Here is a 27444-nt window from a genome sequence, read left to right as displayed (position 1 = left end):
CTTGACGAGTCTTTATCCTTGATACCCATGGGAAACCATTCGAGACATGGAACGCCTGCCGTCGATCCGTGTACTGATGCGTTTCCTGCATCTACCTTGTAACGTTCGTTGTTCTCAAATACACTTATTCGTAATCGAACTTCCCATTTCTGTCGTGGAATTAAAAATCTATAATACTACAAGCCAGCCAACACCAGGGGAGGCTTGCGCAATCTTGTCGCCAGTCAGGTCACCCGTCTAGTTGACCTGGTTGACTCTGCACTTCCAACCAGATCCGGGGGAGAGAAGAGGCAAGCTGTGATATGTTAGCTTCTGTAAACTTTCCACTCGATGAATCAAATCTTACCTAGCACCAAGGCACCAACCCAATTCGTTACCCTTGATCTTCTTGGCAATCTTGACCTCACGGTCTATAGGCATCTCGTAGCCGGTGTGGAGAAGAGCCATCATGAAGTTGAGGTCAAGGCAGTGCTCAGGACGGTCCTGCAACTCCTTCATGGCACCAGGAATGCTGGCAAAGAGATCCCAAGACTTCTCACCGCCGCAGACAGAGTTGGCAAGGTCGTGCATCTCGCGCAGGGTGAAGGAGTCGGGCATGCCGAGCGGCTTAGTGCGGTCGTAGAAGTAAGAGAAGATGTAGACGTCCTCGCGGCCAAAGGTCTTGGCCAATGATGGCTGGTGGACACCGTTGAAAGAGCAGGGCGCAAGCTTGCAGCTCTCTTCCTTCTTCAGGATCTTCTCGGCGAGGTTGCGGCACTGAGCGGGGGCGGCCTGGGAGGGACCGGTCATGTTGAAGGTGACAGTCTTGCCGAGGGGGTGCTTCTCGTCGAGCTCGACCTCAACCTCTCTAACCATGCCGGGGGCAATGCAGGGGTGGATGATGGGCTGCTTGACCCAGCTGTCGTCGGACTTCTTGCTCTCAAAGATCTCCTCAATCAGCTGCTTGTGCACGGCCTTGCGGGCGCTCATCAAGCCATATCCCAGATGGGAGTGCTGGTAGAGCTCGAACTTTTGTCCACCAAAGGCAAGGTCGTACTTGTGGTCACCCTCGGCGAGCTTCTCCGGCATGCCTCCGTCCGCAGCTCCCTTGAAGGTGGGCTCAAAGACAATCTGGGTCGAGCCACCGCCGAGATCGAAGACGGCAGCGGTGGGGCTCTTGTCAGGGCCGCCAATCTTGCCGAGGAGGTAGTTGGTAGTGATCCAAGCGTAGACACCTTCGTCGGCGCCGTCCATGATGGCAACTCCGTTATCCTCCTTGGCAACGACGGGGAAGGGGTACTTGGTCTCGAGGCGGTTGCGCACAGCAGCGAGGATCTTCTCGGCGTTCTCAGCTCCGACCATGCGGAGTCCAGCGGTCGCTTTCACCGCGACAGGACTGCAGGATTTGAGCTTGTCGGGAACGTTGGTCATGGCAACCTCCATCAGAGCGTCGAGAGAAGCGGCAGCGGCCTCGGGGTCGTCCTTATACTTGCTGAGACCACCAACTGACTTCTCCGTCATCTTGAACTCCTCATGCTCCAGCTCGGGGGTGGCGCCGCAGTTATTGAACTTGTAGACGTGGATTCTGGATCCAGTGCTGCCGGCGTCGATCATCAGGACGTACTGTACGATGGGCTTAGACTTGGAGCTGGATTGAGTGCACTTGTCAGTGCCGTACGAAGCATCGGCAGGGACCTGGCCACCAGCGCCGCCTTTCGATACTGCTGTAGATGTATTAGTTTCAAGTTGATCCAATGGGCTTCACTGAGCCACGACTTACCCCCGCCATTGTAGACGTTGACGCCTCTAGGAGACAGGTACCAGAAGAGGAAGACGACGAAGAAGGCGATGGCGCCCGTCCTCATCCACCTCGTCTTCTGTGCTTGAGACATATCTCTGAACGCCGCGAACAGGCCAGTATTCCGTTGAGCGGGTGCAAATCGACCAGGCTTTTCGTGTGGATCTCGCGCGGGTTGCTTCGTCGGCAGCGACACAGATGTTCTTCGCATTGGTCGCTTGTCGTAGGTGCTTAGGGGAACACAGAGTAACGCATTCGAGGTACAGCGGCGTCGAGATGGGACAAAGGAGTGGACTAGGCTGAACCGAGGGCCGATTACCAAAGGGAGCAGCACGGGGCGACTCAAGGAAACAGAAAAAAGGTGCGGATGGCCGAAGAAAAGGAGCGGACGAGATGGGATGGAGGCACTGGACCCAGAGAAAAGTGCAGAAGTCGTATATGTAGGGAGACGTCGTCCAAGGGGGGTGAGGAGATGCAAGGTACGGTTGGATTAGGTTGGTCTCGAAGGGGGCTCGATGGCAATTGCAGATTTTCTCTTTTCTGAGAGGTCATCAAAATCCAGACATCCCTGTCTTGAGCTGGCAGTTTGCTAATCTTGGGTGCATAGGTGCGCCAGCGGGGACAACGCGAGCCCACTGAAATGTTGACCTTGGAGGCCATCCTCCTGTCGCGTTCACCTTAATGGCCGGCTCTATGATTAGGGGGCGGGGCCACTGACTCCCTGCTACGCCCCCTAAATTGCGCAGTCGCTCCTTCACACGGCACCTCACCCACGCATTAAGGTAGGGCCCATTTGCCGGGCATGTTCTGATCATTCCTGAGGTGATCAGCTTGTGGTCAAGGCACGGCTGGCATTTGAGCTTACCTAAGATTACGTACTGCAGTCTGGCACCTTATCTGCAGGCGGTGGATATACCTATGCATCTTATCGATTAGTCGGCACCTACCTAGGTACCTTACCTTAGATTCCAAGCCACGTGTGGCGCTGCCTCCATCGGATCTGACACTGTGACCGGACCCTGGAAGCTTCTCGTGCAATAACTATTACGACTACGTCTTGTTGCCTCCGGCGTAATGATAGATATGAGCATCCTCCAGAGAGAAAATTAAGAAATCCAAGATCGAACTCTCTTCCGTACACAGCTTCAATCTTACCTTCCATCAGTCAACAAAGATACAACCTTCCCACTTTTCGACTGAACTGCATTACTTCCTAGTAAAGAAGCCAGATCCCGGACTAGACCGAGCGAAGCCTCTCAAGATGGACGTGCATCTCTTAACGTACGACCTATCCCGCGGGCTTGCGCGGCAAATGTCCCAAGGCATGCTTGGATTTCACCTCGATGCGATCTATCACACATCCATCCAACTCAACGGACGCGAGTACGTCTACGATGGTGGCATCGTTGACATCACTCCGGGTACATCTCATCTGGGCCAGCCTATGGAGCGTATCTTCCTTGGAAAGACAGAACTACCCATGGAGGTCATTGAAGAGTTCCTAGACTCATTAAGGCCAATTTTTACAGCCGAGGTGGGCTTAACATATGTTCGAATTAACAAAGACTAACCTTTCACCAGGCCTACGATCTCTGGAGACACAACTGCAACAACTTCTCAGACTCATTTTCTCAGTTCCTGCTTGGGAAAGGCATCCCAGAACATATCATCAAGATGCCAGATGCCGTACTCAGCTCTCCAATGGGCAGAATGCTCATGCCTCAACTCAACCAAGTCATAAACTCCAACAGACAAAATGGTTCAATCCTTGGTATCCAGAACAACTCAACTCCTCCAGGATACGGATCCGCACCACAACCCACAAAACCCCAATCAAACATCAGGATTGTGAGTAGCTCACAGGAGCTAGATGCAGCCCTTGAATCAGCGAGAAAGTCTTGCGCTGTGGTTCTCTTCACCTCCGCTACATGCCCACCTTGCAGGGCCATCTCACCCATATTTGATGAGGTGTCCGCAGAGGCAGGTAGCAAAGCGACGTTCATCAAAGTAGACGTGGCCCAATTGACGCCGCTTCCCGGAAAGGACTATCCTCGAGCAACTCCGACATTCATCACCTATTTGCATGGAGAAAAGGAGAATGAGTGGGCAGGCGCTGATCCTGCTGCTCTTCGGGGGAACGTCCAGCTCCTGCTACAGATGGCTTGGCCTCGGCACCCTCATGAGTCCCTCAAACTACCCAGCTTTTCTAACCCGAACGCAAAGCCGGTATTGTTCTCAAAAGTACCGCCACTGGCCAAACTTCTGGGCAAGATGGGTTCGGCAGCAGACGAGTCAGCCGTGCAGGCAACCAAGCAGTTCATCGAGGCCCGCGATAAGCAGGGCGCCGCGGCCGCAGTCCTCCCGAACCTAGGCGAATTCTCGGGATTCTTGCAAAAATCAGTGCAGACGTTACCTGTTGAGATTCTCTTCACCATCGTCGACTTGTTTAGATGTGCGCTCGTCGATGCAAGGTTCAGCGGCTACTTTGCTGAGGAAAAGGGACACACGACCGTTTTGGCAATCCTTAGACTCGTCAACTCACACAGCGAATGCCCGTACGCTTTGCGTTTGGTTACACTGCAAATGGCGTGCAACTTCTTTTCCACGCCTCTCTTCCCGGAGGAAATACTACGAAACGAGACGTTGAGAGCACCCGTTATCCAATTAATATCTTCCAGTTTCCTAGACGACAGCCACAACAATGTTCGTGTTTCCGCTTCGTCCCTCATGTTCAATTTGGCGCTTTTCAGCAACAAAGTCAGACGTGAGAAGCCTGGAGACGTGTTGCCAGACGGCGACGCGGTAGAGCTGGCTGCATCGGTGTTAGAAGCCATTGGACAAGAGGAGTCTTCGCCAGAGGCACTGCAGGGTATGCTTCTTGCACTGGGTTACTTGGTCTACTGCACACCAAGTGACAGTGAGGTCTCGGATTTGCTGAGGGCGATGGATGCGGAGGACACGATTTTGGCCAAGAAGAAGCAATTCCCAGATGAGAAGATCATCGTAGAGGTGGGCTCAGAGCTTCTGGGCAAGGGGTTTAGACGGCCGTAACTTGGTTTGCGTCGGTAACAGTTATAGAATACACTAGACTGCGTGGCGTTTGGTACAGGTTGGGCGTTGACACCGTCAAAGAGGTGCCGAGTGTACACTAGACTTTTGTTTACACGAATGGAGCACGACTGTCTGTCATCTGATTCTTCCACAACACACCGGCACCGATGCCTTTTTGCGCATCTCTGTGAATAAGCGGCCCTTCCTCCGTCTAGCAAAGACCAAAAAAACCATCACTTACCCAATTGAATCTGAATCCCTTTTCCATCATTTCATTTGCCAACAAAAAGCAAATCGACGACACTTTCCAAGAACGTACTTGCAACACCCCTGCGTTCCTACCCCAGGCGAACAACACACCGCATAGCTAGTGTGGCGTCACTGCCCCGGCAACTCGGCCCCACCAGCTTTCCTCCCAATTGGGCAACCGAGTAAACAAGCCCGACCGCCTCGAGTTGGGATGTGGGCTTCGCAACGGCAACGATACCACGCAATTTTTGAAGAATTGAAGCAGACCCTTTGTGGATTGTCTCTCGATCATCGACTGCTACCGCCAGCGGTTTATGAGATGCCGGCTCTCTACTCATCTGCTTCAACCCCGTCTCTGCGGTCGCACGATGGACCGGTCAGAATGGACGGGGGAGGCAATGTTCGTGTCGTTGTCCGAGTGCGGGCGTTTCTGCCCAGAGGTATGTCGAAGGCTTTCTAGGACGACGTAGAAGAAAAAGAAGAAGGAGACTGATGAAAGAAACCAGAAATCGAGCGTGGTGCCGAGTGCCTAGTGGAGATGGACCCCATCACCCAGCAAACGACGCTTCTCGTGCCCAACGACAGCGACCCTGCGAACGCGAAAGCAAAGACGAGAAAGGTTATCGAAGAAAAGAATTTTACATTCGACAATTCTTTCTGGAGTCATGATCTCAGCGACAAGTATTATGCCCACCAGGAAGACGTCTACAACAGTCTGGGCGAGGAATTCCTTGACCACAACTTTGAGGGCTATCACACATGCATCTTCGCCTACGGTCAAACAGGTTCCGGAAAGAGTTATACGATGATGGGAACACCAGACCAGCCGGGCTTGATTCCTCGAACGTGCGAGGATCTCTTCGAGCGAATCGAATCTGCGCAAAACGAGACGCCCAACATTTCCTACAACGTCAGGGTGTCATACTTTGAGGTCTACAATGAGCACGTCCGGGACCTGCTTGTCCCGGTTGTGGCTAACCAGCCGCCGTACTATCTCAAAATCAGGGAGTCGCCAACGGAAGGACCGTACGTCAAGGATCTGACCGAGGTTCCTGTCCGCAATCTCAATGAGATTTTGCGATACATGACGATGGGAGACAGGTCGAGAACCGTGGCCAGCACCAGAATGAACGACACGAGTAGTCGCAGTCACGCGGTATTCACAATCATGCTCAAGCAGATCCACCATGACATGGAAACGGACGAGACGACGGAGAGAAGTTCGCGTATCCGCCTGGTCGATCTGGCTGGCAGCGAACGTGCCAAGGCGACCGAGGCAACAGGCCAGCGGCTTCGCGAAGGCAGCAACATCAACAAGTCGCTGACGACCCTTGGCCGAGTGATAGGAGCGCTCGCCGATGCCAAGGCGGGTTCGAGAAAGCGCAGCAAAGACGTCGTGCCGTACCGAGACTCAATTCTCACGTGGCTGTTGAAGGATTCGCTGGGAGGCAACAGTAAAACGGCAATGATTGCTTGCATCGCGCCGTCGGATTACGAGGAGACTCTGTCGACGCTTCGCTACGCAGATCAAGCCAAGCGCATCCGCACGCGCGCGGTTGTCAACCAAGACCAGATCTCGTCAGCGGAGCGCGATGCCCAAATCGCAGCTATGGCGGACGAGATCCGAGCCCTTCAGCTGTCAGTGTCGGAATCGCGCCGGCGGGAGAAGGATACCAAGGACCAGGAGGAAAAGCTCGAAGAGTACCAGAACCACGTGGCTACGATGCAGCGCATGATGGAGGAGCGCAGTCTCGTCGCCGAGGGCAAAATTCGTAGCCTGCAGACAGAGAACGAGGCCTTGCGGCTGCATCTCAAGCTCGCGCTCGAGAGTCTCAAGAACCCGATCCCGGCCGTCACGATCAAGCCGCCGGAGGCCGAGGAAGTGGAGGACGAGGCTCAGAGGGCCAAGTCGGCGGGTCTCGAGGGCAAGGAGGAGAATGGCGAGGACGCCGAGTCATTGTACGACGACTCGGACGACACGGCGTACGACTCGGACGTTATGGAGGATAATGCCAGCGACATGCAGGAGTACATGCGCAGTCTGCTGAGCGATCTGGGCATGTTCCGAAGGAAGATTGGAGACGACAAAGAACGCTGGGTCGGCGAGGCGCCATCTGCAGGAAGCAAGATGAACTTCTAAAGTTATATGTGTAGGGGGGTTTGATGAATGAGTTGCGGGCGACAGAGCTCGGCTATTGATTGTTACGAAGCGCCAAGACGACAATGGTAAGCATGGTGTTTGGGGAGTCCTTCTTGTTCTTCGGGGTTTACTTTGTTTAGGAGAGAGAGAGACAGAATCCATAGTCTGCAGTCAACACATAGTACATGGCACATGAAGACTCTCGTACTGGGTTGAGACCAGTGATGATAACCCAGTGTGGATAAATGGCTGTTTCCTCTGTCGGGACACGTCACGATTGAAACTCGCAGGAACACGATCCGGCCTGTCAGATCTCATGGAAAGTGGGCGGGTGTTCTTTGCTTGTTCCCATTGATCTCAAACAGGGGATCCGTTCTGGCGGTGCTTCACAAGTCAAGGTGCATGGAGCAAGGCGCGGGAGGGTCGTCGGGGGCCGCTACGTGCCGCTTGCGCCATCTCTAGAAATACACAGTCAACTGTCCCATTGAGAGTACTGCAAATTGGGAATACGCCGATCGTCGAGAGCCGAAGAGGGATGTCGTTGTTAGGGTCAGACAGGGTTTGTGGTTGGCATGGATGAAGCATCCGGAAGAGACGACGGCGAAGCAAGCCAGCGAACTACATTGTCAGGGGGAGGAGTTTCGAGACAGCGGTTTAGTTCTTTCGACGGCGGGCAACGTGCTCCGGAAGCCGTTGGCCGTCGAAACTTTGACGTGCGTCTGTGTCCGTGTTGAGTGTCAAACTTGCCAGCCCTAGGAATCCAATGTCCGACGGGAGTTTTGAGAGTTGGAGGACATCGAGGTAAACGGCTTTCGTTTGGGTGTGCCAATTCAAGAGGCACATCTGGACTGTTGAATTGAGTATTGGATGAAGCTTGATGTTTATTCCCTAAGTATAGTTCGGGTGCAAACGCCGTTTGGGTTTTTAGTTTTCTTCTCCGGCGAGGCTGCCCGAAGCAGCTTGCGATCAGTTGGTTTGCCTTACAATGTTTTGATCGTCACGGAAGATCGTGAGGAGTTAGTTTGCTAGTCAACTCGTGGTCTGTATATGGCGGCGGCTCATCGTCGTGTGGCCCTGTTTGCCGTGCTTTCCGCGGGGATGCATTCGTAGGAGCCAACACGTCTCGGATATTCAACGTCGCGACTTTCTGCGATATACCGTCCTCGAGTTCCATCTCAAGTTTTCTTCCTTTTTGACTTTAAGGGGTTCGTTCCTGTCTGATATGCGAGTGATTTCTAGAGGATTGCCAAAAGGGCGAAGAGCGCGAGAAAAAGGTTGAGTGAACGGGCTGTTGGTTGAGCTGGGCGTCGAACCCGACTCTCGAGCTTTGAAGTGTGCGAGTGGTTAGAGAGCGTGCATTAGTGTGACTATGACGAAGTTTTCCGAGAGTCAATTGATCCTGTGGGTGCATCTCCTTCTCCGCTCCGTTTGATAATGTTGAGCAGCTCAGACGTTGGATGGGATGTTAAGGGTCATAGCTGGACACATGTTGACTGAGGTATCCAGAAGAATGTGCCTTCTTCCACGGTAGACAAATTCAGGCTTGCAGTCACTTTACAATATGCTCTTGACCATTATTGGCAGGCAACTGCTCATCGAGGGAGGCAAGGCATCTGGCCTCGCTCGGATCAGCTCCTCTTCGACAAGTTGGAAACTCGAGGGGAGGTTGCGTAAGTTGTGGTTTCCAACGACATCTGCGCGTAAGGCACCTTGCAATCCCATGGCGGCACACGCCTCGTTCCTGGTCCCTGTTCCTGGAAGCTGGTAAACCCCCCTGCCAGGCGGCGACCCTGCTCATTTACACCACCCTCAGGAACCGCCGAACCGAAAAGAACAGCTGTATTTGTATGGTATTACGGAGTAACGTGGGTAATAACCTTCCTTCTCGAACGTGAACCTGAACATCCGGTCTTTGCTCCCCTTGTCCACCCTCGTCGCCGCGACTTATCACTGGCCGCGCCGGCGGCTGGATGTTTCAGGGCGGTAAGATGTTCCCACCAAAGTTCTAAGTACCATCTCCCGGATTTCTTCTTCGCTTCCTCTGGATCGACTACTGTGATACCGTCCCAGCCGTTGATAAACTCGTCGGCTCTGGGTTTGCCAAGTTGCCAATGCCAGTCGGTTCCAGCGTCTCCAGACATCACAGTCAGATCGGGACGGACGGCCGTGACGGCTGCCGCGGAATGTCACCTTGGGTCCGTACCTACCTAGGTACACGGCAGGCTACGGCAGGACCGCAGGAGGATGCCGTTGCCGTTTCGCTTGCGTGCCTCATGTGTGCAGCGGCAGGTTCCTTCCACCACCACCACATGGGCAGCAGGAGCAGAAGCAGGAGCAGGAATCGCGTCCGAGACGTCCTCATTCGCCTGTACCTTGCAGAGTACCTAAGGTACATATGTATCTGTACGTACCCGTGCAGCCAGGAAATACTGGACATTGTACACTCGGACGGTTCGTGTATCGTCCCGTCTCCTTTTCCCCTTTCCCCCGTCGAGATTCTGACGACTCTTTTGAGAAGTTGAGTCTGGAGCCTGCTCACTTCTCACTTGTTCTCTCGGGGCTCATATGCCATTGCCCACAGGACCAAGGTGCCCTGTCCTGCTGTGCTTCAGACCTCAGATCTAAGCCCCGGAGTGACCTTTGACCGGATTTCGAAGCTCCCTGCCCACTCTACCTTATCCAGACAGATCTCCTAGACTGACTCCCGCCCTCTACTTATCCCGCCCATAGCAAAGATGCCCTGCTCTTTGGGACCGCCTGGAGTGTCGTCTTGTGTTGCCGCCCTAGATTTCTGATGCCCCCTGTGGTGAGGTACCTCGCAGAATGTATCCGCCCTCCATGCTCTGAAGCACAAGAAAGAGGAGCACCATCGAGGTATCTTGAGTATCGCCGGGACGAGAGATGGGATGAAGTGAGATGGACAGCTTCTTGCTTAATACCCCTACCTCGCCGCGGACTCGTCCCCGGGTCTCTTCCTTCCCTTTCTCTCTACCGCCTCTCCCTCGGTCGTCGTCCTGTTGTATCTTTACGATTCTTTGTCACCAACTCCCTGAATACAACCGTCGAGTCATTCAGAGTTGCAAGGAACCCGATCCCCAGCTGCTGTCATCAGTCGTCACGCCTTGTTCTGTCTAACAGGTATCTTCTGGTCCACTTGTGTCCCTCTGTCGGGTCCCTGGCACTAGGTAATTGACACTTGAGAGGAACACCACCGGGCGCCAAAGCAAGCTGCAAGACAAGGGCATCTGTTCCTGACAATCAAATCTCCCCTCCCCGCGCCATCTCGCTGTCTGATCTGCCAATACGGATACTCCTTACAGACTACGGATACATACGAACAGGCTGTATCTGTACTCCCCCAGACAAGTCCAAGAAACCCACCAAACCGGTCCTTTCATTGGCGATTTCCAAACAAGCCCAAGCCTCCCGTCTCTCTCCACGTCTTCTCCTACCGGGCCAAAACCACGTTACCACACACACAAGCCAAGTCAGCAACCAGCACACAGCAACTATACAGTAAAGGACGCCGGCCTTCAGGCACTTAAGCGTGCCCCGTCCCCCGACCCGTCAACGGCCTGCCCACTTCTGCCCCTCGTTGCTACATTAGGCACCGCCGCACTCCACTCAGCCAACCAACGACCAGCGACCCAAAAAAGCAAGGGCATCTCAGTCTGGCAGCGTGTAACTTGTCACTGTGTCCCGTCCGTCGTCCCTCTTAAGGTACCTCTCTCGGTCACGCCTACCCGACCCCCGATCCCCGACCAGGTCCAGCGGGCAAGCGACGCAACATACGACCTCAACTTCACCTTCGACCAGACATTTGCCTTGCGACTCAACACTCGACACCCTTTTCCGTCTTCTTGCTGCTGCGACTTTACCTGCTGTTGCCCTCCCTGTGCATTTTCATCTCGATACCCCCTTTCCACCGCCCTCCCAACCACTTCACACGCCATGGCCGCCAGACCTGCCCTCTTCACCCGTGGCCTGTCGGGGCTTTCCCAGAGCACAACCGACCCCAACTCGCCCAGTGTCAGCTCCCCGGCCGACCAGCGTGACGATGCAAAGCGCAACTTCCTCAAGGCCATGCGCCCTCTGCCCACACAACATTACTGGAATGTCTACTTTGACAAGTGAGTGCTCCTCTTGAAATTACCACAGCGTCTGTCCTCAGGCGCCTGTCCCAGATCTTGCGCAACCCCACCCCCACCACCCCTGAAGCTTTCAAGACTAACGCCCAATACTCATTACTCCAGACAAGCAAAGGACCAGCAAAAGTCGGGCAACGATGAGGAGTACAAGGTGCAGCTGGAACAGCTTGGTTCGCAGATAGAATCCGTCCAGGACTTTTGGAAGTACAACAACAACACACCCGTCGATCAGATCAAGATGCGCGAGTCCATATACCTCTTCAAGCAGGGCTTCAAGCCCATCTGGGAGGACCGCCGCAACATCAACGGCGGCGCCTGGACCTTCCGTGTGCCCAAGAACATTGGTCCCGATGTATGGACTCGCGTTCAGCTTCTTGCAATTGGCGAGAAGCTGCAGAGCGTACTAGACGACAGTATGTCGCCCTCTCTTCCGTGTCTTCTTGCATCTCCTTGACCACAAGCGCAACTAAGCTAACCCTTGACTACCTCCAGACGACCAGATTTGCGGTGTTGGTCTGTCCGTCCGCTTCAACTCCCACCTCATCTCCATCTGGCACCGCGACGGCTCCAAGCAGAAATCCGTCGATGCTATCCTGGAATGCGTACTCGAAGAGCTCCCCGCCGAGCTGCGCCCCAAGGCCGATAACTACTTCTACAAGCGTCACCAGGACCATGCCGGCTTCAAGGCACCTCCCGAGCTCCAAGTCGTTATCGACTCACAAAAGGCGGCCGCTGACAAGGCCAAGGCTGCGGCCGGAGGTGCGCCGGCTTAGAAGGCCGGCCGCGTCCCTCCGCACTCTGCCCCATTCTAGGGCCTTGCTGGGGTCTGAGAGGGTCTTTGCTGCGGCTCCGAGGCCCAACAGCGTGGCCTCTGCATGAATCCCCCTCCCGAGCCCTTTCTCTTCTCTGCACAAAAGGCAACCCCCATCCAGTGACGGACACAACGGTGAGGAGGAACCTCACTTGGTCTTAATCTCACCAAACATACGGGAATGGGAATTTATATGTGTTTTGTTTTGTTGGGCAAATCAGGTTAAGTCCGTACTCAATCTCAGGCCACGGTAATTGGCAACGCACCAACACACAAGGAACAAGGCCGGAATAAGCATATGTCATGGGCGTTTTCTTGTTGTCTCTTCTTTTGTTAGCATGGAAATACAAACTCTCGGGGGCGATGAAGATATCACACCCCACGGGTGCCATATGGGCTGCACCGATATCAGATAGAATCATCATTACCACCAGTATTTACCAACGTGTTCCAGGGACTGCAGCATATTGCAGTTACTCGTGTGGATTGTAAACCTTGAAGCTGTGGGATTGAAGTTCGAACCATGATAATAGAAGTAGCCCGTAGATGCTATAAGCGCGCCCTAAAACAATGAAAGAAGGAAAATGCAATCGCCGTGCCTCCCAAACGCCAGCACAATGGGGTATAATGCAGGACCAAACCCGCCACCTAGACCACGAAGCCTCTCAACGTCCAACCCAGCCAGTGAGGTAGATCGCACGCGCGCGCGCAATCATCGCCAAACCCCAGCCCGCCGCATAACCTCCTCAAACTCGTCCCTCCTCACTCCCCTGCCTACGCCCGCGCCGCCGTTGGCCTCGAGGATCATATCCCGCAGCACCTCGTCCTTGACGTCCTCCCTAAGCACGGCAGCAACCCTCTTGAGATCCGCAATCGTTATGACATCCCGTGGGCCAGCAGAACCCGACGCCGAAGAACCTCCGCCAGCCCCGGCCCCCGTGAAAAGCCCAAACGCCTCCTCCACCTCCCTCCTCCTCGCCTCCCCTCCGCCCCGTTCTTCCCTCTGATGATACTTCAACGCACACACGGCGAAGAACGGCTCGTAGGCGACGAAGCCTTCGCCCTCGGGGTCCAAGATCTCGACGAACTCGGCCTGCTCGTCGCGGGAGGAGGGCGGGATGCCGAGGGCGACGAGGCAGGAGCGGACATCTGATGTGGGGATGACGCCTTCTTTGGAGTAGCCTTTGAGGGGTTCGGCAAATAGGGAAAAGGCTTCGCGGATCTCGCGCTCTTCGTGGGCGGAGATATTGTGTTCTTTTGCGAGTTTGGAGGCGCGGGGGCGGGGGACGTCTGTTGTTGAGGAGGAGGGTTTTTGGGTTGGCGGTTTGCGTTTTGCGGGCTTTGGAATTGGCGTGTTAGTTTTGGGTGGGTTGAGGATTGCGAAGAGGGTGGTGGTGGCTTACCATTTTGGAAATCTTGGATGGAGTTGAGATGCTGATTCGGTGATTTGGAGGAGTTTTGTTGGCTGCGGGAGAGGTGGTGGGATTTGGAAAACGTGGTCGTCGCAAGCACGAGCGAAGCAGGTGCTTGAGAGCTGGAGGTCAATGACGATGGTTGCGCCGGGACGAAAGAGCGCCGGGGACGCGTTAATGGGTTGTGGAGCCGCGCGTGTTCGGATACAGTGCACTGACCATGTGCGCGAAGTTTCGCTCGCACGATAGCCCGCCCCGCCGTTGCAAAAAATTCCAACATAAAAGCTTCCGCAAACTACGGTTCCTTCCCTTTCTCAACCATCACAACCTCACGACACTCACTCACTGTGAGAAGCGTCGACTACCTCAACCATGATACCTCCCAAACCAGCTCTGGCGCCCTGCGATTGAACAGAGAGACAGACGACAAGCAGGCCCTTCACCGGATCCTGCGCGCACACTTCGCTCTCTGCTTCACTTCCCATTGCCGATCACCTGGACCATTTTCACCAAAATCCTCGAGACCTACGCAACGTGGTCGAAGAGAACATTAGTTTACGGATCTATCAAAACCGCCTCCACACTCTGCCATAGGTCAAAGCTGCCTAGAGGAAGTGTGCCTCATACTCAAAGCTCCACGGTCTCCGCGCCGGACCTGCGCCCAGCAAATCTGGGATCCTGCATTCATACCAAACTTCAAAATGGATCACACCACTTGGCTATTCATGCCCTCTTCCTACGCGGCGCTTCCAACTCGGGGAGTTTCCAGCTGCAACATGCCGTTGCCACACCCGCAAGGCATCACAACCCGCCAAACATGGCACCCTCTTCGTGGTTTCCTTTCCTCGTCCCCAGCGGGACTAGACAAAGAACCACCGTCTTCAAAACATTGAGACGAACTTGAAAAGAAAACCAAAAACATGACATGACACAGCTTCTAAAAAATGCTAGAGCTTGCCGCTTTCTTACCCAGAGCGAGCACGTGTGGACAGTGAAGCAAGATTAAACAAACGGGGGCGCGTCGCAGGACGTACCGCCCCTTCCCCGGCTCACACTCTCGCTTCAATCACTTGTGGTTGTCGCGTTTAGGACCTGTGGGAGACATGCTCGTGACGCGATGATGTAGTTTTGATGACTTTGATGTTCACTGTCTGAGAAGTAGTAACAGACGTGGCTGCTGTGCTTTTGATTTCGCGGTCAAGAGACTGCTCTCGCATACTGCCTACTTCAAACTCTTGCAATATGTCCTATGGCCTAAACTTGCCGACCTCCATTTGAGCAATCTCATCATGTTAGATCTTGGAATCAGGAGGTGGACTATTCATCCGTCAGACTTGCTCATGGCATTACTACCGGCCCAAGTGCCACGTCCCATAGCAGGCCGACGCCGTAGGAGAAGAATACCATACGATGAAACGGGAGGGGGATGGAAACCTGCCACTTACTCACTTGAAGTTATTCTTCATCTCACGCAACTTGTTCATGACGGAAACGGGCTCGCTCTCCCCCGTCACCCTCTGAATCTCGGGGTCCTATTTCGTGACAAATACCACCATCAGCCTCTGTGTCTCTCCAAGGCGAGAGTGCCCGCGAGGCTCCACGGGGCAAAGGGCCTGTAAAAACTCACCTCGACGCGCATAAAGACGTTGTGTTTCTGTGTTTTCAAGCAGTCGTCAGCTCATCTTCCCCAACCTTACTCTCGTACTTCCACGTTGTTGCGAAAGGGGGGGGGGGGGACACTAGGAATAACATACCTTCTCATCACCAATCGTAAACTTGCCCTGCGTCTCCTTGTTATTCTCCGCGAACGCCTGCAGCTTCTGGATCGCCTCGTTCTGCAGCACCGACGCGGCGAACTTGACGTTGGATTTGGTGTATTCGTGGCCGGGCTTTGTTTGTGCTCTGTCAGCAATGATGCCCCCCCCCCCCCCTTGTTCCAAGCTTCATCCCGTTCCTGGATCAAGTTTGATGGGAGGTCCAAGAAACTCACAAACACGACCGTGTCGTCGGGAAGCGCGGCCAGCGTCTTGTTCAGCGCGCTGTGCATCTCCTCCGCGTTACCCTCGAAGAACTTGCCGCAACCTGTCGGAAAGTAAGGAAGGATAGTCAGCAAAAGAATCTCTCGCAGCTACGCCCCTGCTTCCCCCAACAGGGAACCTCTTCTTCGCAAAGGCATCTTCTCCCTCGTGATGGTGATGATTATCGAGAGATGAAACCCGCCCCGCATTGTCACCGTCCAAGGGACGAAAAGGAGGCAATAAGTTGGTGGAAAAAAATCGGGCAAACGATGGGAACCCACCGCTGATGAAGAGCGTATCGCCCGTAAACACAACCTTCTGGTCCCCGTCCTGCATGAACCAGCAGATGCTGTCCTGCGTGTGGCACGGCGTGTGCAGCGCCTTGACGGCGATGCCCTCGCCAATCTTGAACGACTCGCCGTGGCCCGGCGTCCGCGTCACGCCCTCGCAGTCCTTGCCGCCGATGATGGGGAGCTTATTCAGGCCCAGCTCGCCTTGCTGTTTTTGTGTGTGTGTGAGTCCGGGCGAGACGAAAAAGGGGGGTGAGGGGGGGGTCCAAGACGTACCAGCTTCTTGTTTCCGCCTGCGTGGTCCCAGTGGCTGTCAGAGATGTCAGATACGCGCACAAGGTCTCGAGGGGATTCCCCGCGTCGTTTGTGAATTTTTCTTAAGGACGAGAGTCTCACTGGTGCGTGTTGACGATGGCTGTGAGGTTGATCTCGCCGCTCTTGATAGCCTTTTGCAACACGGGAGTTACTCTGGAGAGGGTTATCAGCTTAAGCTCGATACACGACGCAACCGCAGTCCAAGATGCCCTTCCTCTTTCCCTCAGATTCATGAGTAATGGGGGAGAAACACTTACTCGGACGGGTTGGCCGGGTCAATGATGACGGCATCATTGGTCTTGTCGTCCTTGACCAGGTAGGCGTAGTTGTTACTACTCCCCACCCCTGAAAACAAGTTAAAATCTCATGCCAGTATGATGGAAACATATACTCCGTCTGCTGCCTCTCATTCCCATCCTCTCGTGTTTGACAACGAAAAGGGCATCAAGAAGCTTGCGGGAGGTGACGTACACATGGGAATCGACTGGATATGCATAGCGTTGGCAAATGTGAGCTATCCACCTTGTATAAGCTTCCCAATCTCTCACAAATAGCTAATCAACCTAGAATTGAACGGGCAAACACTAGAGAAAAAAACTCACTGCAGCTGTAACGGTGGCGAGTTTTTGTCTCAGTAATGGTCTCCTTGCGATGAGGGTATTCATGAAAGGCAATTGTGCAGTGTAGTGAGAGCTGTTTCTTCTGCAGTCAGTTGGGGATTAGAGCTGTGAGCTGTTGCGTTCGGGAGCTCCTCGGCAAGTCACGGTGACGTTATTACAAATCCGCGAGGGGGGCACGACAGACGACCCGCATCCAATTGGCATCGTCATACCCCACGTGATGTCGCATGTGCACTGCAACAACAACTCCATCAGTGATATCTCTATGCTAAATACCTCACAGGCAAGAGCATTTTCTTTCATAGATGATATGGAGTGATGATGGTATAATGTTTGAATATTCAAATATGACACCTGCGGCTGGGGTCGACAATTTACGCGACGCCAATAGGTCGCGGCTTCCAAGTCCCCTCAAACTTGGCCCATCCGGTGCCAGCGCTCTCGGAAGCCTCGTCCTCCTCCATCTCGCCCTGCCCATCTGCTTGTCCCTTGCGCGCAATGTCCTCTGATAACCGCTGAGCCGCAAGCATGACGGCCTCACTCGGCGGCGCCTCAATAATCTTCTCCAGTGTCGCCAGCAACCGACTCTCGTCCAGCCCGTCAATCCATTTCCTCATTTCAGCCCTCCTCCCAGCGTCCTGCTCCTCCAGAAACGCGACCACGACTTCGCGGCGCACAGGGGCGGCAGAGACGGCGGCGACGGCCACGGGACCCGTCCTTTCGGGGGCCTGGCTCACGACCTCATTAGGCCCCAGGTGCTGCCAGTAATACTCCCAGATCCAAACCAACGCTTTGCGCGCGGCGGACCGCAGCTTCGCGAGAGACGGCAGCGTCTCGTGCGTCGCCTGATGCCGCAGCTCGACAAAGGTCGCCGGCAAGCCAATAGTCTTTGCCACCGAGTACATGCTCAGCTTGCGTTGCTTATCCTGATGGCCGTCCAAGAGCCCGGTCACGAACCTAGACGAAAAAAGAGAAGTGTAAGCAACACCGAACGATCGGCAGGCGGTGTCAGTGGCAGATTGATCAATCAAGGGGTGCACCGTGTACCCGAGGCGGAAAAGGCAGGGCTCCCGAAGCCCGGAGGCTCAAGCAATGAATGATCTGGGCAAGACACTTGCAAGCCCTCACACCCATACTGGGTTCTTGAACCGGCGCCCATTGACTACAGGGTGAGAAACGAGCTATGGCATTCCGGGTTTGCAGCGACGGGCCTCAAAGAGGCCATAGGAAGTTTAGCATGCCTCAAGCAAATCAGGCCAAGCTTCCCCCGATGCCAGGAACGTCCCTCAGACCATAGCTCCCAAGTGTACTGTACCGCTGACGCTTCCCGAACAAGGTGAGACGCCCAATTGCAAAACCACGCCGGCTTGCTGGGAATCTTGAAGGGGGGAAGAGAGGGGGTGTGGGTGTGCTGGTCGGCGCGGTGTGCGTGTAAGTGAAAGCCTGTCTTGGTGTATGTGGCTTCCAGCAGTCGCGCAGATCAGGCGATTGTTGATGGCCCTTCAGACGGGACCCGACTCGGGTAGGGGGGAGTGAGAGTGAGTGGGCTACGGTACGTAGGGTGCTTCGGTGGTGAGAGGGGGGGCGTGTGTATGTTTGTGTCGAAGGATGGGTGAAAATGATAGAAAAGTCAAATAAAGATGTGAGATGTGAAATGCGCCGAAATCCAAATGTAGAGGTGACAAAAAAGAAGAGGCGGCCCAGATCCCTGGAGGATTGAGATTGTTTCAAGCCACTCTCTAGAGACAAGACTCCAAGGGCAGAAAGAAGGAGGAAGAGGAGGAGGCGGGCGCAGGACGGAACGTAAAACACCCCTACTAGACTTTCCTTTCTCTCACTGGCACGCCGCACCTTGAACTTGGAACTAACAAACAGCCTTTTTTGGCCCTTGAGATGATGGAGGACAACAGATAAGAGACAAGTGATAGTATTAGAGACAGAGGAGAGGGAGAAGAGAGGGAATTCTGGAGAAAGATGTAAAACGTACCGGCTGAAGGCAGCAGCGTAGGCAGCGCGAACAGCATAGGTGCCGGCGCCGCCCTTGCTCTCGGCGTCGCTGAGGATGGCGGCCGTCAGCAGGGCCGTGGACTCGACCATGTGCGGGCAGTTGCCGCGCTGCATCCACATGGACACCCTCGCGACGGCATGGTGCTTGTCGCTGCTTGGGGTCGTCTTGTTGGTGCTGGTGCTTGTTGCTGGTGCTGATGAACTTGACGATGGCGTCGGCGCTGGTGCTTGTGCTTGTGCTTGTGCTTGTGCAGCTGTTCCTCGTATCCAAGACCTTGTCAGGGCCTGGGATGCGGCGGCCGCGGACGCTGCTGTTGCTGCCGTACCGCTAGCTCGGGCGGCGGATGTGGATGTTGTTGGTGCCGCTGATGCAGACGCTGGGGCAGCGGGATAGAACTGCTGGCGAACCTTGAGCAGCTCGCGGCGATCGCGCCACGGCGTCAGGATGTACTGCACCATTTGCTGGGTGTGTGTAATGTGCCGGGTGTGTGGTGTTCAACTGCGAGAGTGTGTGAGTGTGAGTGGGTGTGCGTCTCTCTGCGCTTGTGTCTGGTTGTATGTGTGAGAGTCTGGACGGTTGGCTGCGGGGAGAGACTTGCTGTGCCCAATGTGTCCTGGCCTGGTGGTGTGTGATCGAACGTACGATTACTTACGGTGTGCTCAGATCCGCCCTCGTCTGGCTTTCCTTGACTGGGCTGCTGCTGCTGCTGCTGTACAGACGTGCTATGCTTGCCAGTCTGTCTTTTCCAAAGAGCCCAAAGCCAAATTCGACTCGCGTGTTCCGTTCCGCTTGTCTTTTTCCCCCCCCGGTTTCGCTGTCTGCAGCCTTTGCTCCCGACCCCCGTCTGTCTAGAACTCTAGTGGTCCTCAGAAAAGCTGACGACTTGCAGTGTTTCAGGCCCTATGCGTGTGTGTCCCCCTTGAGAAATAATGTCGTTCGCTTTGGTTTCGTTTCCTAGTGTGTCGCGAGGGGAGCGCTCGCAGCTTTTGGCGTTACGCTTGAAGCTTTCTTACGGCTTTGCGGCTCAGAAGGACTGGACTCGCTCGTTTTCCCCAGACGGATAACCCGGGAGAGCCGAATGAGCACCGTCTGATTTCGTCCCTTGTTCGAATGGCGTTCTAGCCGGGTCCAGTCTGATGGCGGATTTGGGTTTCAAAGGCTCTGTTGAGGAAAATGGGGAAGAGGATAGGATGGGAGGGGGGGGGGGGAAGACATGAGGTTGAAAAAAGTTCAGTTTTGGGACGGGGGGAACTGCGAAATGTGTTAAAATTCCCCGATTAGTATCGAATAGCGGCCGCCCGATCTTCAGATTGCACATTTCACCTCACCGCCAACCACATTTCACACACTCATCCATCCACTATCCCTCACAACTCTCACGGCACTCACATTTGCTTACACTCACACGCCCCAAGCTACTTACTCACCTGTGTAGAATAATCCATCCCTCTGGGACACGCAACGCCACCACATGCGACACGTTAATACACTCCTCTCACCTCACTTCACTCACACCAGTCAGAAACGCAAATCAAGTGCAAAAAAGCATCATTCCATTCCACGCGGTTATTCGGACTTATCGTTTTCCTTGTTATTGATCATCAGACGAAGTGAACCCTCCAATCTCGATATGTCACTCTCCTATGTTGTCTGGTCATGGCGTTTCGTGTGGAGATCCGCTTTCTTCTCATACTGAGAAGTTGAAATGAGTAGCCGCCACGTCCCGTTATTTGGCCCATCATCACAAGGCGAACTGATCAATCTGAGCATTCCCGCGGACTCAGTCGGTCCACCGAATGATGCATGGTCCGATACACGCGATTACTCCCTTCAAGCTTTACTCCAGACATGACTAGGCAACAATGTAGGAAAACATCATGGACACGTCAAAGCGTTTTCTATTCTTCCCGATGAACAATGTCTAAACTTTTTACTCTGTTCTCATCAAAGTCCAACTGCGCATGCTTTTTTTTTTTGCCCATTCCCACGCATGACAGCTGAACCCGGTAGGTAGACGTACAAACACTATCTCGACCAACAAGACCTCTCTAAGACAAGGTCTTCTCAATGAGGTAGATGCCGTACTTGTCCTTGAGCTCCTTCATGATGGGGTCGTTGATCTTGGAGTTCATGGGTGCCAGGACGCCGCGCTCGGCAATGGTGCCGTTGAGCACCTGCTGGACGGCGACACCGCAGGGCACGCCGACGAGCTTGGCCATGGCCGAGTAGCCCTTGGGCTCGCCGTACTCGGCGAGCGTCGACGTCCGCGTCTCGCGCGAGCCGTCCTTGTGCTCAATCTCAAACTTGTGCTGCAGCATCACCATGTCGCGCTCGCCCTCCTCGAACTGCATCTTCTTCTCCAGCGTCGCGCAGAGCGTGTCGAGCGGGTTGCCGCGGGGCGTAATCTTCTCGTCCGAGAAGACGCCGATCCACCGCAGGCCGCTGAGGATGCGCTGCTTGTCCTCGGGGGACTCAAAGTGGGCCTTTGCGACGATGGCGGCTTCGAGGTCACTCTCGCTGCTCGAGGCGGCGCCGACGACGGCCTTGGTGGCGTCCTTCCACGCAATGGGGCTGGCGAGCGTCTCCTGGGCGGCGTCCTCGAGGAAGCCAATGTCGACGAGGACCTTGATAAACTGGGGGAAGCCCTGGTAGCGGAGGGTACCGCGGACAATGGTCTGGGCCTCGGGGATGTTGTAGCGCTCCTTGTAGGGGGTAGAGTCGCGGTTGGGGTAGGCGACGAAGGCGTAGCCCGGGTAGATGAAGTAGGGCTTGGCGGTGGCCATGAGGTCCTTGGAGGAGACGTCGACGACCTGGCCGTCCTTGTAGTACTTAGCCGCGTTGCGGAGGGCGAGCAGCACACCGCGGGAGGACCACGAGAACTTGTAGCCGAGCGGGTTGTCTGAGGCCTCGGGGGCGGGGAGACCGCCGCAGTAGGAGAGGAAGGAGAGGATCTTGCCGCCCTCACGGTGGACCTCCTCAATGGTCTTGACGGCGTACAGGTGGTCGATACCGGGGTCCAGTCCGATCTCGTTCATGACGGTGATGCCGGCATCCTTGGCGGCCTGGTCCAGCTCCATCATGGCGGGCGAGACATAGCTGGTGGTGACGACGTGCTTCTTCTGGCGGATGGCCGACTTGATGACGGTCGCGTGGAAGGTGTAGGGGATCAAGCTGATGACGAGGTCATGCTTGGCCACCTCGGCGTCGAGGGCCTTGTCGTCGTTGACATCGAGAGAGATGGGGGTGGCGTGCTTGACGCCCTCGGACAGCTTCTTGGCGGACTCGAGGGTTCTGCAGGCTGCGTGTTGAGGAATTGATCAGTTTTCAGTTATTCTAAGTCTGGCGGTTGATATCGGGTGCCTCCATATCTGGTTCGGGCGGGTAGGGAGGAAGAGGAGGAGACAGTGGCGGTAGTGGTGGTAGGATGGGGAGCTTCGTACCAACGGTAACGGGGATTCCGGCATCGCTGAGGATGTCAAGCGTCGGCCGGGTCACGAAGCCCGCGCCGAGCATCAAAACGCTCCTATTGTCATCAATCCATTAGCGACTGGAAGTTGTTTGGGAGTTAAGCATTCGACGGGAGTATCAGGCTTACTGGGATGCCATCTTGAAATTCAACTAGTTTCTTCCGGATGATGATGGTATCGTGGTTGAACTTGATGCAACTTTTTTGGTTGTTCTGTGTGAGTCAATCCAGGTTCCGACAAGCAGTAGCAGTAGCAGCAGCAGCGAACGGAAGAAGAGGGGTAAGCCAGAAAGGGAACCCACCCGAACTTGGACTCGAGATTGACGGGAGAGAAGCCGAACTGGAGCCCAATTATTTTCTCTCAATGTCGTAATTCGTGATTCGTGACTCGACGAGCGAGGAAAATTTCCAAAGCATCCATGGTGGGGTAAAGAACTGAAGGTGCCAAGTTCGATCCGATAACGGCGGCTGTTCCCCCTCGACCCCTCATCATTGGAGTCTAAAACTCTCTGATGGAAGGTTCACTCGCCACACATACTGCGTAGTCAGAGACGGGCAGCAAAGAGATGGAGGTGCACGCTCGGTATTCGTACGGATAACCTCGCACAGTACGGTGGGAAAGGAGAGGACGGGAGGGGAGAGGGAGGGAGGTGGCTGGGTGTGCAACTGGGCTACGGTGAGGTCACCAAAGAAAATTTCTAGGGGCCACGGGCGGGGTGTTTTGACCCGGCAGGGCTGGCCAGAACGGCGGGGGCGGGGAGCTATTTCTCTCGACTGATTGGTCAACTGACAAAATTTGACAGGGGAGACTTGGACCCACATGCAGCTCATGCCATGCCTCGACAGGGGTGCCATTCGGGAGCCTCTTTTTCGCTTATTTTTAGTGTCCGCGTTGACGATTGCACTTCCAAATTCCATTCCATCCGGCGCCTCTGTCACCATGTAATCCCCGTGGTCGTGTTGGCCGTGTTGGTGCAGCTGTTGCAAGTTTGTGATTGTCAACTAAGCGGCAGCTATTACTTTGATTCTAGGAATCACATTGGAGAGCGAAGGGACTATGCAGAGTGTAGGTATATGTTTTGTTTTTCGCTTTACGCGTTTTGATAGTTTCTATCTAGGCGCTTTCATGGGCCTTTGCCTTTTGTGACGCCAGGGCCACAAATTTGGCCCATGCTTCTATCTTTGGGTATTTTGCCTTTCCATTCATCTTCCTCGTTTCTTTGACATGAGGAGCATGCATAGTGATGCTCCGTCTTTGCGGTCCCCAAAGATCCCCCAAGCCCGATTCTCGATGGTACATCTTCTTGATATCATACAAAGTCTACAGGGTTTCGTCGTAAAATCATCAAACGCTTGCGCTGGTGTTGTAATGTGTGAGAGTTGTCCTTTTCTTTTTGGTCGTGTCATTAATCCGAGTCTTCGCCATCAGCATCGTCCTGCTCATCCTCATCCTCGTCATCGCTCTCAGGAGGCTGCCACGACTCCTCAAGCTTCAGGCCCTTACCCGTACCCTCCAGAGGGCGGAAAGAAACGCCCAGCAGCGAGGACATGGCAGAGCGAGATGTGTCGAGTTGCGGGTCCTGATCATACTTGTCGGGAGCGTCATAGAGTCCCATGCCCACAAGGATCTCTCCCTCCTCCTCAGGCTCGTCGAGGGGTTGATAAGGGATAGTGTCCTCATTCGGGACGATAGGTTGGGGCTGCTGGGCCTGCGGCAGCGTTTCGGGGGTGGGCGGAGAAGTGCTAGTGAAGCCGTGCACATGGTGCGAATTCCATTGTGTCGAGGTGGAAGACGGCGTAAGATCCGGGAGCGTAGTTGGTAGAGATGGGAAAGGCTCAGCGTAGCCAGTGTTGTCTGAAGAGACGTAGGCCGGTGGTGCTTGAGGAGGCAAGTTCCAGCCCTCGACAGGCAGGTAGTTGGACCCATCATATCCTCCAAAAGGGAGTGACAAAGGGGAGAATGAGGCAACAGGTGAGGTGTTGCACGAGTAGGCTGCCGGTGTTGGTGGGAATTGCTGGTATACGTGGTAGCTGTCCGTGTCATATGCCGACGTGACAGGAGGGAATGGGTATTGTGCCATGCTCTGAGGGACGGCCATCTTCTGTTGTTGAAAGGTCGAAGGGTGCCAGCTGAGGGGACGACTCGGTCGTGACTGAGATCCATAGTCGGGCATCGGGACTTGGTCCATGGGCTGCTGCCTCCGCCTCGCCAGGTTTCCATCGTTCACCACAGTCCTCCTCCTTGCCTGCATGGCTGCTGCTGATCTCGGGCTGTTGCTGGCGCTGGTGGGCTTGGCTACACGCATAGCTCCTGCGTTGCGTTGTCCGTTGGAGCCTCGAGATAGTCTCCGTGAAGCCTGGGAGATGGCCATCTGTCTCGACAAGTCGTCCAGAAAGGTGTCGGGGTGATAGGGTGTGGGAACGGGCCCAGGAAGAACGCCTCCCATAAGTGTGGGCATCATCTTGTTTGATGTATGCGTGTGTGTGTAGGTGCCAGACAAGTGTTGTGTTGTGGTAAATAGAGATGGTGGATGAAGATGGGAGAAGTTGCGGGTTGTTTGTTTCTTAACTAAGAGTTCCTAGTCGTAGGACATGCGGTAGATGATGATGATATACGTGATATGGAAAGGAAGGACTCAGCCCAGGCTATGTATGGACAAGAGGTCATGGTCCCAAAAGGCCCAAGGGATTACAGTAGCGAGAAAAGACATGGGTGATACTAGATCGGTCTTGAAGGATAAAATCAAACCTTAGCTCCAGTATCCGTACATAGAGGAGCAAGTCGCCCAAGGGTGCGAAGTGGGCCAACAAGTAATTCAGACCATGAAGGGTTTGGCATGTGTGTGTGTGTGTGTGTGTGTGTGTGTGTGTGTGTACTTCGTACCAAAAGGCTGCGAGCGCGGGTTGCTTGCATGGGTGGAGGATGGGATGTTGATGGGAGGTATCCGCGCAGCCAGCGCAGGCGGCAGGCGTCCCAGGCGTGGCTGGCCAGGGGTGGTACGTACTATTTCCGTCTTTCTTCGTGTGAGCGCATGGGGTACCGGTATGGGTGTGTGCTCCGTAACTGAGGTGAGTGCGGACTGCATAGTATGGGAACGAAGAAGGTGTCTGGGATTCTAGGTACACTAGATGGTAAGGGGGGCGGCCAGCGGGCTGCGTCATATTGGTTGAGCATGGATCTCACCTCGGAGCGTCGTGCATTTCAGAGTCGAAGCAGACGAGGCGGCTGATTCCCTTTGGGGCTTGAGGTACCTCTTAGAGTAGGTACTCCACGACCGCCGGGGGGGGGGGCACGTCCATATGGGGGGAGGAGAGGAAGAGGAGGGAGGCACTGGGAGTCTGGGAGGAGTGAAGCATGGGACAGACTTGTCGATAGCGCTGGTGTGCGTGTGGGCAAAGCAGCGGTGGGTGTGGATGTGGATGCGGAAGTGGATAAGTGGTTGATTGCCTCGCCTCGCTGGTCTCGCTGCCCTGGTACTCTAGCTTAGATTGTGTGGCCCTGGCCTCTCTGGCACACCGTAGCGTGTGTATGGGCACGAGTGGACACTCACCCACCAGACTCTGGACTCTCTGGAGGAGGGATGGATGGTTGAATGGATGGACGGATGGGATTACTGTGCTAGGGAGGGAGCGTCGGCGGTGGGAGGATGAATGGAGTGTGGAGCAAACCAGGTTGCGGTACCAATGCCACAGGACACTGTGTGCTGGCCAGGACTAAGGACTCGGTGGGTGCCGTCTGAGTGAGGAGTGAAGGAGTGACTGACTGACTGAGTGAGCGTCGCGTCTTCATTGTTTGGGTAACAGAAGGCACCTGAGATGGGACATTGGACAGCCCCTGGCGACAGAGTACGTACTGCCTACGTTCCCTCCACCTCGCACCGCGCCATGCCAAACCGACTGTGACTGCAGTGCCATGGCGGGATGCAAGGTTCGAAAATGTACGACCAAGACAAAGTGCCTGAGGGACAACGGCACGCAAGGTATCGTCCTGGTCAACGGGTGAGCAGGCACAGGCCAGGGGGCCAAGGGGGGTCAGGACAGGGCATCTGATTCTGATTCTGGGCAAATGGCTGGGTCTTGGGAAGTCAGGCCTTGGGAGGGAAGACTCAAGACTGAGAGGAGAGAGTCTAGCACTTCCCGGTACCCAAGTACTTACTGCAGCAGCCCCAGAGATGGATCATGGTCCATTAGAGGGGGGCTTCACGAGCGGCGGGCGGTCAAGGACGCAAGGAAACCAAAGAGAAGATGGATGGAATGTCCTTGGCCCCAGAAAGAACCGCTCGGCCCAGGCGCTCACGCCGCCAGGTCGGAGTCTGGGACTCTGTAAGAGATGCTATCCCTGCTTGCGTCTCGTGCAACACGACTGGACTGCGGTACGGATACCTTCCAGGTTGCTGCTCTGGGGCAGGGATACAAAGTACGGATACCACCGCCACTACCTACGGACCACACAGCGCTAGGTATTCGTTCACTACGAAGTAGTGCCACCAGAGAAGAGTGTGCCGCCTCCCTTCCAGGGACCCAAAAGTTGAGAAGGGGTCCAAGGGAAACCACACGCGGCGTCGCGGCAAGTCTTATCCCCTTGACCCTGGGGGTGGACTTATTGCATTGAGTCGTTCAAGTCCCGTCACCGTCTGACCAGTCACAAGCCGCCATCGAGGATGAAAACACCCCGGTACGCCTAGGTAGTTCGAACTGACGGGTCGGATGAGAAGGGGCGTTGCAGTGCTAGCCCTTCGGGGATCTAGGTATGGAACCCAAGGGGAGAGACACCCGCTCCTGGGACCATAAATCCATGACCGTCATCCCTCTAAGGCTCCAAGCCTCAAGCCTTCCCTCCCACTTAGGCCCCTAGCACGGGGACGCTGGTATGTGAAGATGGGGATGTGCATCTTGCGGCTTGCCTTTACATGTTTTGGTGGTTTCCGGGAAAGTGCCAATTACCTAGCTGCCTGCCATTGATAACTGAAGACACAATGTCCGTACGCATACCTACAGTGGTGTGTGTGTGTGATCAATAGACCCTCCTGTCTGCTAACTTGGAAAGGAGGAACTTGCAGTGCGACCACGGCATGCGCCTCTGGTATCGAGCCGACTGATGACTGGCAACATCGTGGAAATGAGACAAAGATTCATCTG

At 54.9% G+C, this 27444-nt stretch overlaps 9 protein-coding genes across 9 annotated transcripts; 3 read left to right on the top strand and 6 right to left on the bottom strand.

Annotated features, from left to right (window-relative positions):
- Positions 1–237: 237 nt before the first annotated feature.
- Positions 238–1871, bottom strand: CPAR01_08654 (GDA1/CD39 family protein; the record flags this gene model as incomplete). Its single annotated transcript, XM_060492922.1, has 3 exons — positions 238–295; positions 347–1703; positions 1760–1871. 3 exons carry the CDS (start codon positions 1869–1871, stop codon positions 238–240), a joined length of 1527 nt encoding a protein of 508 aa, XP_060349292.1.
- Positions 1872–3038: 1167 nt separating this feature from the next.
- Positions 3039–7217, top strand: CPAR01_08653 (kinesin motor domain-containing protein; the record flags this gene model as incomplete). Its single annotated transcript, XM_060492921.1, has 4 exons — positions 3039–3311; positions 3359–4786; positions 5196–5517; positions 5584–7217. 4 exons carry the CDS (start codon positions 3039–3041, stop codon positions 7215–7217), a joined length of 3657 nt encoding a protein of 1218 aa, XP_060349291.1.
- A 2111-nt stretch (positions 7218–9328) lies between these two features.
- Positions 9329–9739, top strand: CPAR01_08652 (uncharacterized protein; the record flags this gene model as incomplete). The annotated part of the gene is made up of 1 exon (XM_060492920.1): positions 9329–9739. The coding sequence occupies one exon, from the start codon at positions 9329–9331 to the stop codon at positions 9737–9739; it is 411 nt and encodes a 136-aa protein (XP_060349290.1).
- A 1429-nt stretch (positions 9740–11168) lies between these two features.
- On the top strand, positions 11169–12138 carry CPAR01_08651 (eukaryotic initiation factor 4E; the record flags this gene model as incomplete). Its single annotated transcript, XM_060492919.1, has 3 exons — positions 11169–11347; positions 11471–11778; positions 11858–12138. 3 exons carry the CDS (start codon positions 11169–11171, stop codon positions 12136–12138), a joined length of 768 nt encoding a protein of 255 aa, XP_060349289.1.
- A 750-nt stretch (positions 12139–12888) lies between these two features.
- On the bottom strand, positions 12889–13582 carry CPAR01_08650 (calmodulin; the record flags this gene model as incomplete). The annotated part of the gene is made up of 2 exons (XM_060492918.1): positions 12889–13515; positions 13580–13582. 2 exons carry the CDS (start codon positions 13580–13582, stop codon positions 12889–12891), a joined length of 630 nt encoding a protein of 209 aa, XP_060349288.1.
- Positions 13583–14880: 1298 nt separating this feature from the next.
- CPAR01_08649 (hydroxyacylglutathione hydrolase) lies at positions 14881–19297 on the bottom strand (the record flags this gene model as incomplete). The annotated part of the gene is made up of 13 exons (XM_060492917.1): positions 14881–14905; positions 15038–15120; positions 15216–15242; positions 15343–15477; positions 15579–15670; positions 15888–16104; positions 16173–16206; positions 16293–16364; positions 16469–16556; positions 16683–16695; positions 16814–16904; positions 17210–17788; positions 18819–19297. The coding sequence occupies 13 exons, from the start codon at positions 19295–19297 to the stop codon at positions 14881–14883; spliced, it is 1935 nt and encodes a 644-aa protein (XP_060349287.1).
- Positions 19298–20887: 1590 nt separating this feature from the next.
- On the bottom strand, positions 20888–22445 carry CPAR01_08648 (saccharopine dehydrogenase; the record flags this gene model as incomplete). Its single annotated transcript, XM_060492916.1, has 3 exons — positions 20888–22137; positions 22280–22362; positions 22435–22445. 3 exons carry the CDS (start codon positions 22443–22445, stop codon positions 20888–20890), a joined length of 1344 nt encoding a protein of 447 aa, XP_060349286.1.
- Positions 22446–23711: 1266 nt separating this feature from the next.
- Positions 23712–24767, bottom strand: CPAR01_08647 (uncharacterized protein; the record flags this gene model as incomplete). The annotated part of the gene is made up of 1 exon (XM_060492915.1): positions 23712–24767. The coding sequence occupies one exon, from the start codon at positions 24765–24767 to the stop codon at positions 23712–23714; it is 1056 nt and encodes a 351-aa protein (XP_060349285.1).
- Positions 24768–24969: 202 nt separating this feature from the next.
- Positions 24970–25467, bottom strand: CPAR01_08646 (uncharacterized protein; the record flags this gene model as incomplete). The annotated part of the gene is made up of 1 exon (XM_060492914.1): positions 24970–25467. The coding sequence occupies one exon, from the start codon at positions 25465–25467 to the stop codon at positions 24970–24972; it is 498 nt and encodes a 165-aa protein (XP_060349284.1).
- Between the last annotated feature and the right edge of the window lie 1977 nt (positions 25468–27444).

This window comes from Colletotrichum paranaense (assembly GCF_030867605.1).
Source record: "Colletotrichum paranaense strain IMI 384185 chromosome Unknown Scaffold_6.1, whole genome shotgun sequence".
Taxonomy (NCBI): Eukaryota; Fungi; Ascomycota; class Sordariomycetes; order Glomerellales; family Glomerellaceae; genus Colletotrichum; species Colletotrichum paranaense.
This window is presented reverse-complemented; position numbering and strand designations above follow the sequence as displayed.